This window comes from Streptopelia decaocto, assembly GCF_964273445.1.
Source record: "Streptopelia decaocto genome assembly, chromosome: 9".
Classification (NCBI taxonomy): domain Eukaryota; kingdom Metazoa; phylum Chordata; class Aves; order Columbiformes; family Columbidae; genus Streptopelia; species Streptopelia decaocto.
In genome coordinates, this window is record NC_138664.1 from 7,096,399 (window position 1) to 7,110,739 (window position 14,341).

The 14,341-nt window shown below is 45.9% G+C and overlaps 1 protein-coding gene across 16 annotated transcripts in view; it reads left to right on the forward strand.

Annotated features, from left to right (window-relative positions):
- Window positions 1-14,341, forward strand: part of CHD2 (chromodomain helicase DNA binding protein 2) — a 93,752-nt gene that overhangs the window by 40,328 nt on the left and 39,083 nt on the right. For all 16 annotated transcript variants that reach the window (XM_082060600.1, XM_082060601.1, XM_082060603.1 and 13 more), the window contains one exon: window positions 12,574-12,781. In XM_082060600.1, coding sequence (XP_081916726.1) covers window positions 12,574-12,781 — 208 coding nt within the window. The remainder of the gene's footprint in view (window positions 1-12,573; window positions 12,782-14,341) is intronic.

A 14,341-nucleotide genomic window follows, 5' to 3' on the forward strand; every position in this document is an offset into this window, starting at 1 on the left:
TTGAATAGTATTCTTGATGCCAAATATTCAACCTGCCTTAAACACATGAACTTGAAATACTGTGGGAATATATATAATTAAGTTACTGTAACCTTCTAGCATAAAACTGGGATGGTATTCTGGATGTATTAAAATTACAGTCAAATTTTAAATCCTAAAATGGATATGGGTAAGTTTGTTTAATTTGAAATTATTATTAACTAAATTAGCCTCAGGGACTGTTGAGGCATTAAATATAGCACCTATACAGGGCTTTTATAATAATGCAGTTTAAAAACACATCAGATTTTCAAACCATGCTATCTTTATATTAGTGTAAATGCTGCACACAAGATATTGCTTTAGAAATTGATTGAAAAAATTACTATTCAGCTCAAGTCCTTGTGCTATTTTAAAAGTACATATTATCAACAAGAGCAATAATAGGTATAATTTGTTCAGGAAATCTAAATTAAGGTATTTTATCGACGTTATAAATATTATGCTAAATAGGAGATGAAATTGGAGACAACCAGCAGTAGTTCCACAGAAAGACCTTTGGGGTTTTTGTCCTCAGGGGTATTACATTTGCATAGTGTCTCATGTGTGCTTTTGGTCTTTCCATTGAAAGGTTATTTACCGTAATTGATCAATTTACATGTAACACCTGTTGTGTGAGGTTTTCCTTTCTCCCCCTTCACAGTTTTGTTTTGTTTTTTTCCTCAAAATAAACTTGCTGTGGGTAACATCCACTCACCTGAAGTGTGGGAACAATCGAGCGCAGGATATTTGTAAGTGAGCCCTGTCGAGCTTATTTCTGAGCTGTGAGTCAGCCGAATGTCGTAAAATGGGCTTTACTTCCTGAGGTTGACTTGAAGTTGTAGGGGAAATGATTTCTAGGAAGTAAAGCCACCACTTTGCTTTCCTGTAGCCCAGAAAGGTGCTGATGTCTGCACTTCATGTGCTGCTGCGCAGCTTTCTCCTCCCCAGGTGTGGGACCAGCTCGGCATCCCTGGAAACACGTGAAGTCCTATCACATAAACATGGAGACAGGTGGAAAAGGTGGATGTGGCCGGTGCCACTTACCTGGGCTGGAGAAGCAAAAATGCAAGAATAAAGGTGTTAAAGAAAAATACAATTCATATACAGCTCCTTCGTGTCCTGGCTGGGAAATTTGTTTGGAATTGACTCCTACCTTTCCAGGCCTAAGGAAATGCAAAGGTGTATGCTGAATAAACAAAAATACCTGAGAATTATCCCAAAATGCTTATTCTTAAGGAGGGAAATGGTGTTAACTCTTTACAGTTTGTAAGCTGAGGAGTGTACCTGGTGCCTTTCTGTAGATTGAACAGCAACACCTGCCCTTTGTATATTGATGGTAAATCCTTCCACACTTGGAGCTGATTGATTTCATGTGACTTTCTCCACCTGGGATAAAAGTTGGAGATGCTGCAGTTACTAATACCCACCACCTGCCTATCTGGGACTTGCATTAAATAACAACCAAAACCCTGGTGTGTTTTCTAGCATCCTCTTTGCTGCGTTTCTGAAAAGCAGGTGGTATGAGAGGGTCACATCCATGGTGCAACCCAAATGTGGACTTAAGTGGTGAGAGGCAGGCTGGGGTCCCCCTGGGGTCCCCCAGTGAGTTTTGTAGGGGGTGGCAATTAACACATGGTGGATACGTTGTTCCTCTCGTTTCCCTGGCCTGCAACTGTTGTTTTTGCACCTCTCTTAGTACCCTGGTGTGGAAATGGTTTCTGCTACAGAAGCTGCAGGGCTGGACAAACCTTTGCATCTGTATCCAGCTCTTGGCTTCTCTAGTACTAAAACATGATTTTTGTGGGGAGGAAAAACAGGGGGTTTCAGTGGGTCGGATCTCGGAGCCGGCAGTGCGGGGTCTGAAATGGCGTTGGTGCTCGGTGGCCGCCTCACAGAGGCAGAGAGCTCTGCAGCCTTGGTGGAGCAGAACACCCTCGTTTTACGTGGCAGCCATTTTATGAAGATGTAGTTACATACGAAAGAGGATTTGCAGGGAGGGGAGCAGGGAAACGAAGGTGTTAAACACAATCTGCCCTCCCTGGCTGCTGATAAAAGCAAGGGACATCCCTTTGTTGTTTCGGCAGCGCTCGGGAAGCCCCGATTCCCCGCAAAACGCGAAGGGAAAGCCGCCCCGCCTGGCATTTTGGTGCGGGTCCAGTTCAGTCACAAAATGGCTGTTCCTTTGTGCCGCAGAGCTGACAGGCATACTGCATTGCACTGGGTGTACGCTGGGAACAGCAGGAAGTTGCTGGTGGGGAGTTCAAAGGCCACCTTGTGCGGCTGGGGCCGGGCATTGGCTGCGCCGGGCGGGGACGGGCGGGGGCAGAGCTGCGCATGCGCGGAGCGGAGCGGCGGCCCCGGGCAGCGCCTCCCAGCGCGGGGGCCCGGGCTCTGCGGGCCGGGCCGGGCCGGGGGCAGCGCGGCCGCCTCCCCTCGCTTCCTCACATCTGGCGGGCGCGGGCTTTTATTTTATCCTTATTATTCTTACTGTTAATAGTTCAGGCTATTTTGAGAAGCAAGTTACTTGAAAAGGAGCAGGGCTATTTTTGGTGTGTTGTGGTTTGTTTTTTTTTTTTTTAATTTTATTTTTTCTTTTAACTTTGAAAAGAATTGCAGAATACTGTAATATTCCTGGAACATCTGGCCTTTTTTTTTTTTTTTTTAGTAGCATTATGTCTTTCAGCATCCTTCAACCACTACACCCCTTGCCTTCAACGTGCATTTTGCAACTGGTTTTCTTTGACCTGAGTGGAAACGTTAAACACATTTATTAAAACGCCTCTGACTATGGTTTCCAGCTTTTCATCCGGGCTGATGGGTTATTTTTTAGCTGTTGCGGCCATCTTGTATGTACCGAGTCTTTCAGTTTCATTTGCGCTGCTGAATTCTTTAACACGGATTTTTCTTTTTCGCTCCTTTTTAAACTAACCCTTTATGAAACTGTCCGGAGGCTTTTTTGAAAAGGGAAAACGCTTGATCAGTTCGGAACACAAAAGGAATAATGTGCAAGGAATTCACATGCATAATGATGTAATCTGTGCGCAGCACAAAGGAGATTGTTCTTGTTTTGCTTTGTTACTTCTGTTTCACATTACCCTCTCGAAGGAAATGTCTCGTCTAATTACGAATGCACGATTCTGAGGCTTTCAACTTCTCTGTTTCCTGTCTCGTGATTGCTGCCAGGAGTGGAGACAATATACGGTGCTATAAAAAACCCACTACGTTTAGCTGAAATTGGATCTCTTCTTGATTGTGCTTGTTAGTTAAACATCTTAAACCAATTAATGGGATTTTACATGTTCTCTAAATGCATGGCCGTTTTGCTGAATAAAAACGGACTAAAGAGCTCACCTGGGTGACTGGGTAACCCTGCCAAGATGCCGCTGTGCGCAGCAGGCGCTGTGCACGTGTGTGCACACAGGCTCCCGCAGCTCCGCCTGGACTCCCTGGTGCCTGCAGCCAAGAGAAGCTGCCGTGGTGGAGATGGCAGATTAGAGCCTGTTCCGCTTTCTCTTGGGTTGATGTTTCACCTGCTGTACTTGAGGGCAACAGTTGCCCTTATCTGCACCTTCCCCCATTTCCTAGATGAGCTGAAGTCAAAGTCTCCCACGGCTCGGGGAAAAATAACATGGTGTGCCACAGGGTCACTTCTGAGAACACGGGATCTCACCTGTGTGTGTCTTGGGAGCAGTGTGGCTGGCCGCACGTGGGCTACAATAATATATTTTGCAGTAAAACAAACGATTCTGCTCTTAGCTTCATGTTAAACCTTTGAGGGGGCTCAGAGGAAGGGCCAGGAAGGCAGTGATGTTTAATTTTAGTCTCTTCGACTTGATATAGGGAGAAACCAGTCTTTGTTTTCATGTTTCAGCCCTTGTTTTATAAAGCTGTTCATGCAATTAGCAGCTTACTGAGTTGCTAAGCCTGTCTCTGAGGAATTTTTATACCGGAATGTCTCTTTATTCAGGCTTATCACAGCCAGTTTTAAGGAGCAGATGAGGATGCCAGTGCCAGATGCAGTGAGATCAGCGCTGTGGTTAAGTACCTGGGACTGTGAGCAGGAGTGTAGGGATGGAACTGAAGCTTCTGGTACCATGGCCTTGCTTCTTTTGAACTCGAAACAGCTACAGAAAACCTACTTCGGGTGGATTTGACAGCTTATGCTGAAGTTGCATCTCCTGACATACAACCTGGAGGTGTCTATAGCCACTGTATCTCCTTTCGTGTTGCAGACAACAGTTCCAGCAGGAATTGCAATGTTGAATTAGGCTGTTAAGTTTGCCCCCAGCTGAAATCCAGCTCAGAAAGATGGTGATGATGGAGAAAGGCTGTTCTGCGTTATCTCTTCTCTCCTTCAAGGAAAATAAATACAAACAGAACAGCACTGGGGGAGGGGAAGGCCTGGATTACCCTAATTAGATATAAGCAGCCTTCTAGCAAAGGCTGTAGTGTTCCACTGATATGGTGTCTAACACAAATTTTTCTGCTGTATTTTCATTAAAAGATGTGTGCTAAAATGCTTTTTGAAGATGTTCTTTCAACAGGTGGTGGTGCGCTCATGAAGTCTGCCTTTATATCCTGTAAAGTATCCTTGAAATGAAAGCAAAAAAAAGACTAGATGAAAAAAATCACATCTAGTGACTTGCAGTGAAGTCTGTCGTGCTCTTAATGCCTCATTTTCTGGGAATAGGGAGTGTCTTTTGGGTATAATCAGAAGCAAAATGTGGATGAGTCTTTCCAAATATGCAGCAGCTCTTACTACATCGCTGCTTGTGCAGCACTGTTGCTAAATTATAATTTTCAATATACAAATGGCTTTATATTTACCTGTGGGCTGAGGTAATCGATGCTGTGTTTTTCTGGCCTTGACTTCTAAGGTTAAAACAATAAAATCTTTGAAACAGTGATCGCAGATTCCCTTCTGGTATTGTGCTGGTAACGCTCGCGTGGCCTTTCGTCTTGGCAGGGCTTCTGTGCAGCGGGTTTGCCAAGCTCCGGCTGCTTCCCAGGCAGATGCTGAACACTTCATTGCTCATGAGCCTTTACCCTGGTATGAACAAGCGTGTTGCAATGTCAAGAATCCACTGACTCCAGAACAACTGGCTCCTTAGGAAAAAAATTGTGTTGTAACTATTTATGTTTCTTGCCAGTTTTATTGCTAGGTATGGATGACTTAATAGAATTGCTAATGTATTAATTATAGGAGTAGTCTGCATCTCTTTCATGGGGAGGAACCTCTGTTCTTAACAAGAGTTGTCACTAGTTGAGAGCTTTGAATGCCATGTGCTGTCTGTAAAACGGAGGCTTAATGATGAGCCTTAAATCTCTCGGTTAAAAACAGCTTTTAACAGTCACTTGGAATAAAGCCCTCAGGCCAGGTCAGGCTCCCCTCTTCTCAACTGCAGGTCAGCTGGAACCAGAAAGGAATTTGTGTACTTTCATGTTCTTGTTAATGATTTTGCGTCCATAATTTCCATATTGATGCATTTCTTTAATTTGTTAGGTCTGAAATGAAGTTTGCAAATGATAAGGGAGAAAAAACAACCACCCTTTCAGTACAAATTTAAACCAAAATTGCTGGTGTGTACTCCAGTCCCCCCCCCGCCCCCATGCATCTATACACCCTTTACAAAAAGTGGGATGCTGCCTTTGTGCTGCACTGAGCTGTGGCCTGGCTGTCCCCTGCTGTGACAAAGCCGGAGTGGCAGAGGGACAGGGCGAGTTAACCCCTGCCACCCCCTGGGCTCCTTCACCGCGGGGTGCGAGGGGGTTCTTGGGGTGCGAGGGGGTGCTGGGCAGTGGGTGCTGGGCAGTGGGTGCTGGCAGGAGCCACCCGGGTCCCCTCACGGGTGGTGGATGTGAAGCCCCAAAACCTCCCTGCCCTCCCGGGGAGAACAGGCCCTTCTCAAAGCCTGAGAACCTCACTTGTCCTTCCCTTTCTGTGCAGGGAAGGGGGAGGATGTTGCCTTTGGAGATTCTCAATGGTGCTCCTTAATCAAGCGGACAGGTTTTGACTCCTTTTGTCCCTCTGCTGGTTTTCTTTTTTTTTGTCTTTCTTTTCCCACTAAACATCCCAAGCATTTTCAGCCTCTGGCTCAAAGATCAGAGAGCAAGAGAGCCAGCTCTCCCAATCATGAATGAACTGCTCGTTTTGCTTGCTTATGCAAGCGTAATGTGGTGTCTTTGTAGTGCAGAAAGAAAAAAAACAACTCTTTTGGAAAAGACTTGTCATTCAAGATAGCCTGTACAGAGAGCTGCAGTAAGGGATATTATTTAGCTCACTGTGTGCTCAGGATTCCTTTGCCTTTGGCATTTGGGAGTCCTGTGCTGGGGCAAGTAGCAGTGGCCAGAATGTGTGTGAAGATTTTTCCCTTTGCCTTCTCCCCTTCCCTTCCTTTGAGCCAGGCTGGAAACCTCCATGACCCAATTCAGATGGTTATTTAGATAGGATACCTGCTGAGTGCATAATCCCTCCCTTGTTATAGTCGCACCATGGCCCTGTTGTGCCTAGTGCTGTGTAAATGTAATTAACACCCAGCTTCTGCAAGCAAGGTTTGCAGTCACGTGTGGAAAATGTGTATATTCCCCCTGCTAAATCTTCTCACTTGCCTATTTAAGAAGAGTTGCCATCACAAAAATGAGATTGGGGAAATATTTTTATTTTTTATTTTCTTTTTTTGAAGGATGTGTTGATTATCTGTTACCCTGTCACCTTGGGAGTGTTTGTTGTGCCCAGAGTTGGCCAAATTACATCACGAGTATTCAAGGTTGTTCAGAACTCGCTTTTAAACAGTATGAAGAGCCTGGCTGTGTGTTCTGTATATTCTAGTTGAAGTTCCTGCTTTGAGAGAGATCATTGTTAGAAATATGTACTGTGTGTGGGTGCCGATAGTAGAGTAACCGGAATATTTTTCTTCCCTCTCTTCCCCCCATTTCCACTTGTGCCTGCAGGAAATAAGTTGGGACAAGCTTTGTCACCGACTGACCCTTTCTCAACACTTACTGCTCAGAAAATCTTTGCCTTATGAGACAGGCAAGCACCAATCACTCTTTTTAATAGACTATCAGAATAAAATATAGGGAACTCAAAAAGCTAGGAATGAATTTATCTTCAGTATCACAATCTGAGTGTCACTTGGCTCTCCTGTAAGCTCTGTGTACTGTCTATATGGCTTTAGTTACGCTTACTATAGCATTTACTCATGTTTTTTTCCCAAGGCAAAGGGATAGGTCCCATGAAGTTCTCAGTCCTCTGTGGTCCCACCCTTTTTATCAAATCTTATCCCCTCTTCATCAGATGGTCTATAGCCAGAATCAGTCTTGCGTTTCTTTTCCTGGCTTGTTTAGCCTAGAGGTGGAATTTAAAGTGGTTTGGTTCTGTTTTACAGCTACTGTGTGACTTGGGTGCATGCCTCAACATTAACTTGACAGTGCTTGTTTTTATTTGCAATATGTGTAGACATTTCATATATGTTTATATATAATAATAGGGAGTACAACATGTATGGATCAAATATTCAAAGGAAATGTTTAACAGCAACATGGTACCCCGTTGAGTTGGTGCGTTAGCATCTTCTGTGGTTTGTCACCGTCTCTTTGTGTGTACAGCAGTTTGTGTGTAGGTCACTACGGGAAGACACATCTGTTTAAATAGTTTTAAATTGGTGGGCTGCACTGGCTTTGCTGATCTGGGCTTGGGAGTAAATCTAGGGCTGGTGCTGCTGGTGGACGGGTGAGGCTGGCAGCCCTTGCTAGAGAGCTGCGGGGCTGAGAAGCCTCTTTTACTGGTAGAGCTGGATCTAACGGACACATGTGGTCTGGAGAAGACATCCCAGCCCCTTCAAAGAGTCACGTCTTGGCTGCCCACGGCTGTGCCGTGAATCGGCAGTGCCGTATGGCACCAGGTCTGGTGGGCTGCCCGGTGGTTCCAGCGCATGACCCTGCTCCTGTCCGTTTAAGGGTTGCCATGGAATTGGAATGTTTGGGCTGCTCACAGACAGTTGGCTCTGCTCTGCCAGAGAGGGATCCAGAGGACCCAGGGGTGGCCAAACTGAGCAGCTGGCTCACACCTGGCTTGCTGCTGCCCCAAAATTGGGGTCTTGCTTGCCCCTTTTGTCCTCTACAACTCGTCTGTGCTACCCAAGGTAGTGTACTTGTACTGTTCCTGGTTCCTGCAAAGGCTTGGTCCTGATCTTACTCGCTAAGCCGGCAGAGAAGTATTTTGCTGTTTCTCTGGACAAGTTTTGGTATGTTACCAAGTTCAAGTGGATCATGGAGGAGCCCAGCGACCTGGTCAGTGCTGGTGTGACCACCAGGTGAGTACCGGGAACGTGGGTTGTTGTGATGAATGCAAAACCGTTAGGTGTAGGTTTGCTGGAGGGGAACAATAAACTTGGTTTCTGATATTATCCAGCCCCAGGATTTAGCGCCAAAGACCTTTTTGAGCCTGTACGGGGTAGTTTTGCTGGCGCTGAGTCCCTGCTGAGCTTGCGATGCCCAGTGGAACATTGCTGTTTAAATTCAAACTTGTTTAGATTAAAAATGTTCATGACAGTTCTTAAAGCTAGGAGGAGCTTGGCTTGTGGGAAGGTCTTGGGTCATTAATCCTCCTTTATCCCCCTGGCTGAATTCCTGTTCTGCCCACCAAAAACCAAATTTTGAAGGCTGGGGCAGGATGGTCCCAGTTAGAGCCATTTCCTTGTCAGCTCTTGGTTCTAGAAACGTGTATCAGGTCATATTTTTCGGCTTGTCTTGCACCTTCTGGAAATATATCTACTGTTGGTACTTGTTAAGAGTTTAGGAAATGATTTGTTGCTGTTAGCAAAGATGATCCCCTATAAAATGAAGTCATATGTGAAATATTAAATGCTGAGGCAGGAGGCTTCAGGCACGCTCTAATTGCCTTGTAAACTTAGATGCCTGATTGTAAATGGTCTTATCGCTGCCATTCAGCTACTTATTTCTTGGAAGGAACATACCCTTCTTGGTAAGGGATGATTTGGTTTTCTTCCTCAAGTCAGAAGCAGGCTCTTAATTAAAACAGAATCATAGCCTCAAGTATTTCTTAGAAACCAAGAGAATGTATTTGGCCAAGTCTTAGCAGATCTCAATTTTTATAGGAATTTCTCACTTCAGGGGAGTTACCAACGGTCCAATTGGAGGTTTCTTGATGCTCATGGGTGTTTCTCTGCTGAATTTGGAGGGGGGTGACCTGGTTGAATTGTGATTTTTGCGACAGCTAATTATAGCTTATCCCGCACTTATAGTTTAATTGAAAGTAGGTCTGGTTTAGATGTTAACTTAGGGGTATTAAAGCAGGGCATTCAAAAAATAGCTTCTGAAAAGGGGACTTAAATATCCAGTTACATACAGCATAAGGTCTGACTTGACCTATAATACTGCTAATCCTTTATACGCTACTGCAGGTAGAAATGCTTCCTGATTGTCTCAGTGATAGTTAGAAAGGATTACTTTATTGAATTAGCCTTCAGTTATCTTTTTTTTTAATTCTATCAATGTAGAAATAAAGACAAACACATATCCTTTTGCCTTGATAACAGGTGGTTTATTAAAATATAATTATTTAATAAAACAACAAAGAAATATTTATTTTAAAAGAATTACTGAACACAGTTCACATCTTGAAAAACAGAATTATAGTGTCCAGATGATGTTGTGGATAAAGCATATGAATTATGGCTATTGGTGTGTGCAGAAGGGTGGTGCCCCTGTGTTCTTGAAATAAAGCTTAGGGCCTGGAGAAACAAAAAGTTCCAGAGTGGGAAGAGGCCAGTAATTACTGTTCTGCCTTTAAACAAATACTCCCAAAGCTGTCTGGCCTCAGTCTAGCCTGGGTTGTTGTAATTTCTTCCAGCTATTGCTAATAAATCTAATTGAAGAAAAGTGTCTTCCTCTCTTGCGCGTCCCCATGGAACATGGGACGCCGACATGACTCAACCAGAGCCTGATGCTGTCACTTCCCACTGTGACAGCAGAGGTCTGGATGCCTCCACGTCCTATTTTGTGGAGGTCGAGTCCCCCATCCCTGTGGGAGGCTTTGCGGGACGGCATCCTGCTGAGACCTGCCCGTGGAAACCGGCTGTCCCCAGAGCTGCTGGCGCATTGTTTCCTCGAGTGGTGTGGCAATGCTTCCTAATAAATTCCCTTGGTTTTCTTGAAAAAATCCTGAAAACTCTCCAGCGGAGAGAGGTTTCATCACTTGCTCTAAGTAGACTCAGTCTCAAAGTGATGTGGTTGAGCAGGACGATGGGAGCAGATGTCAGTGGATCCATGGCCGTGCTCGATAAGAGTTGGTGGGGAGGGCTGTGGAGGTGGCAGGCGAGCGGGGGACATGGCGGCTGGCAGCAGGGTGTAGCTGGAGAGGATGGCGATGGAGGGCCAGGCTGGAGAAACGGGACTGGAAGTTGCAGCAAAGGGAGAGGAATGGCCAGGCGGCAGCAGGGTGTAGCGAGACGGCTGTGCCTTTGGTTGCAGTTGGGAGTAGGACACGCAGGAGTGAGCGGGCAGCCTGGAAGGGTGGTAGTTCAACACGCATTTCCAGCCCTGCGAGGAGGGAGCGATGCGATACCCGTCTTCTTCAAAATGGAGCTGGGACAATGAAACCAGCAACCGTCAGCGACATCTCGCCCCGCTCTCCTTGCTGAAAAGGCTCCGATTCTGTTACTTCAGCCTTAGAAATTCTCTCTTGCTCCCGTGTCGTTTTTCCCTGCGCCTACTACGCTCCCCCATGTCAGGACTTGGTGAACAGGCCCAGAGCAGCAACCGCCACCGCCCGCGAATCGCAAGATGGTGGTGAAGGAGGGATGGCTGTAAAATGGCGGCCGGGAGCCCGGCCGAGCGCCGCGGGATGAATGGAGCCGCTTCCCGAGGCGCTCGGCTGCCGCCCTCTGCCCGCTCCCCGGGGGACGGCAGCCGGGCCGGGCGGGCGGAGCGGGACAGGCCGGAGCGGAGCAGCCGGGCCGGGCGGGCGGAGCGGGACAGGCCGGAGCGGAGCAGCCGGGCCGGGCGGGCGGAGCGGGACAGGCCGGAGCGGAGCAGCCGGGCCGGGCGGGCGGAGCGGGACAGGCCGGAGCGGAGCAGCCGGGCCGGGCGGGCGGAGCGGGACAGGCCGGAGCGGAGCAGCCGGGCCGGGCAGCCCCGGGCTGGGCAGGCGGCAGCGGCGCTGGTGGTGCATGAGCCCAGCCCCCTGAGATTTCACCTAAAGAGCTTTTATCTGAGAACAGAAAACTTACTTCATGGTGTAAATTTTCCCTGGTTGCATGTAGTTATACCTATGAATAGTAGCTGAGTCTGTAGTGATCCCAGCTCTATAGCATGCATTGTTTTCTGTAGATTTGTATGTAATTGTACACGTGCTTTTGCCTTTTTGTCTTTGTATTATTTATTTATTGCATTGTGAAATCTGAGCAGAGCCTTTGATGTATCATCTTACTTTAGTATTTTTGTACAAAAGGAAAAAAAATTAAAATCTGGTTTCTGTCTGCAAGGTTTTCCTGACTCTTGTTTCCTGCTGTGGTATCTGCAGCGTGCCCTTAAATATTACAAAATCACTGAACTGCGGATCAAGAGCTGCTCACTTGTTCAAAACTTTGTAGTATGCCACACTGCGTTTTGGTTTGTGACAGTGGGATTTGTACTGTTGCCTTACTAATGTGTGTGTTATATGTTGTAATGAGTTTTCAGTTTTCTTTAATTGGATTTTAAATGAAAAATAGATGTTGAAGTGATTGAACAAAAGTATTTTGAGTGTTTTGGCTACCAAAAATAGTTTGGCCTCTCATTGTTTTCTTGAGGGCCCTACATTTAATTTAATATTTTAGATATTAACCCATTATAATGTAAAAAAATAAATACACCTATGTGATGTTCTGTTCTCTCGTTATTGGCTATTTGGGAAACGCAGTCTGCACAGCATTGCTGCAATCCTTTAAACAAGAACTGCCCCAGCCACGTGCCTGTATAAACCCCTTTCTGCTGCTTTTTTGCTGAATTTATTTGTTTTGCAAGAAACATGGTATTTACTATACTATGCAGTATTATGTATACAATGTTTGATGCTGGTCTCTTTCAGAAATTGGATGACAGGTTTTTGAAGCACTGGCCATACCTAGGATGTAGTGGAGAGCCATGCTGGAGTACTGATTATCTTGATATAGCAGGATGGTTTCTGGACACTCCAGCTCCAAATATTGATTATTCTTGCTCACTCTGAGCAAGTAGAACCTGTGCTGCTGGTATTGATAATGCTTCTCTTCATGGTGCCACCACTCTTTGTGTTCTGGCTGATGAGCTGGAGATACTGGACAGTGATTTTTGAGGCCACACTCTCACCCATGTGTTCAGTGCCTGTCCTGGGACAGAATTGCTGCTGCGTCAATATGCTGGTGCAAGGTGTTTGTTTGGGACCTGCACGGTTCACACTTGCATTTAGGCTATTCCAAACGTATCGTTGTAGGTGCAGGTTTGCTCGCTGCATATTTCAAAGCTGTGACAGTACAGTTAAAATATAATCTCCTCTTTCTCTACCATCAGTCACTCGGCATCCGAAGAAGCCTCTGGCTCTGACTCTGCAAGCCAGTCTGAGAGCGAGCAGGGCAGCGAGTCAAACAGCAGCTCGGAGTCCTCTGAAAGTCAGTCTGAATCCGAAAGTGAATCCACGGGTTCAAAATCTCAGCAGACCCCTCCTGAAACCAAAGAAAAACCAGCCTCTAAGAAGGAAAGGATAGCAGATGTTAAAAAGGTATTGCCCTCACTGCTCTGCACAGCCGTGTTACCTCTGCACCCACCACGAAAGGGCAGACAGCTGGCTTGAACGAAGCCGCCTTCATCTTCCCTGCCACTTTGCACATTGACCAGACAGCCTCTGGCTTCTGATGTCTAAGTTGCTCGTTGGCTGTTTGGTTTTTGTGTTTGTGCCTTGCTGGTGTCATCCTTATGAGCAGGAGCTTGTGTGTGTTTGACAGGACAACCCTTTGGGTACCACATAGGTACTGATGTGGCTGATGGGTGCATTTGGGGGCAGGTGCTTGTCATCAGTATGATTCTCACTTCATCCTCTGCTTTTCCACTCCTCTCTCCTGTATCTCCTCTCAGCAGTAGTAAAGTTTCCCTGTGTGATGTATAATCAGGAAAATCCTTGTCTGGCATTTGGGCTGCCTTGGTTTGTTTCCATCAATGTCTTCCTCTTTGAAAATAAAAAAGGAAAAAAAAAAAAAAGGAGGAGCAGGAGAAAAGCTATTTAACTTTTATTATTTATTAGGTCCAGAATAGTGGTTCTTTGCTGTGGTTTGTTTGTTTTTTTCTGAAGCTTCCCAGCCACCCTTTAGCAATATTCCCCCCAAAATAGCCAGCTTTGCCCTCTACCTGTTGCTACACAGGAGGTGAAGGGATTGCAGGTGTCTAATGCATGTGGTGTCCCTCTGGTTGGTGAGCACCTCCCCAGTGCAGGAGCTGTGCCTTGGGCACCTGCTTTACACAGGGGATGGAGGTACCTGAGTAACAGTGTAGTGCGAGGTGAGAAAGAGGACCCAAAATACCCATTTGGAGACAGGACCTGGGTGAACTGAGTTTACCTGGAGGGAGGAAAATCAGGTTAGGTCAGTTTGTTTACGGTGTGTAACTATCCTGTTTTTCTTAGCCGTGGTTTGCACTTCACACAGCTTGCTCCTGAGAGTGAGTTTTGTGGAGAAAGTTGCTCCGTACGTAAAGGCTGAGAATGAAAGGCAGTGCTTTCAGCCTGCCCTCCCCACACACCTGCAAGGGAGAAGTGGAGGCTTTTGTTACTGGCTTCTCCACCTCACAAATCTCTAGGCTGCCGGCTCCGGTTGTGGCTAAATCTCCTGACTGGCAAGGAATGATGCATTCCTAAGGCAGTTGTGGTAACACAATATTCAAATTCCTGTTTTATTTTTGATAGGTGGGGACTGAAGGAAGATTTCTCTTCCTCTGTGGGCTTCTAAGAGCATGTCCCTACAATGAACATTGAAATTATCCTATGCGGGAGCGATATGCAGGGTGATAATTAGAATGGATGAAACATGAAAAGGTCAGGGCACTCTCTAATAAGGAAGCCTCTCCCTTCCCTAATTTCTCTGTTAATGGGTCTTTTCCTTAACCAAGCCTGACCTAGGCGTGTTGATACCTGTTCCCCTTGATTATCCAATGCAATTAGTTATGATATTATTGTTTACTTTGTATTTCTGTCTAGATACACCCATGAAGGTGAGGTTAATTTGCATTAATAAGATTTGTCATGGGAGCTGATCCCTCATCCAAAAACTATGCCATTTAAAAGATGAAA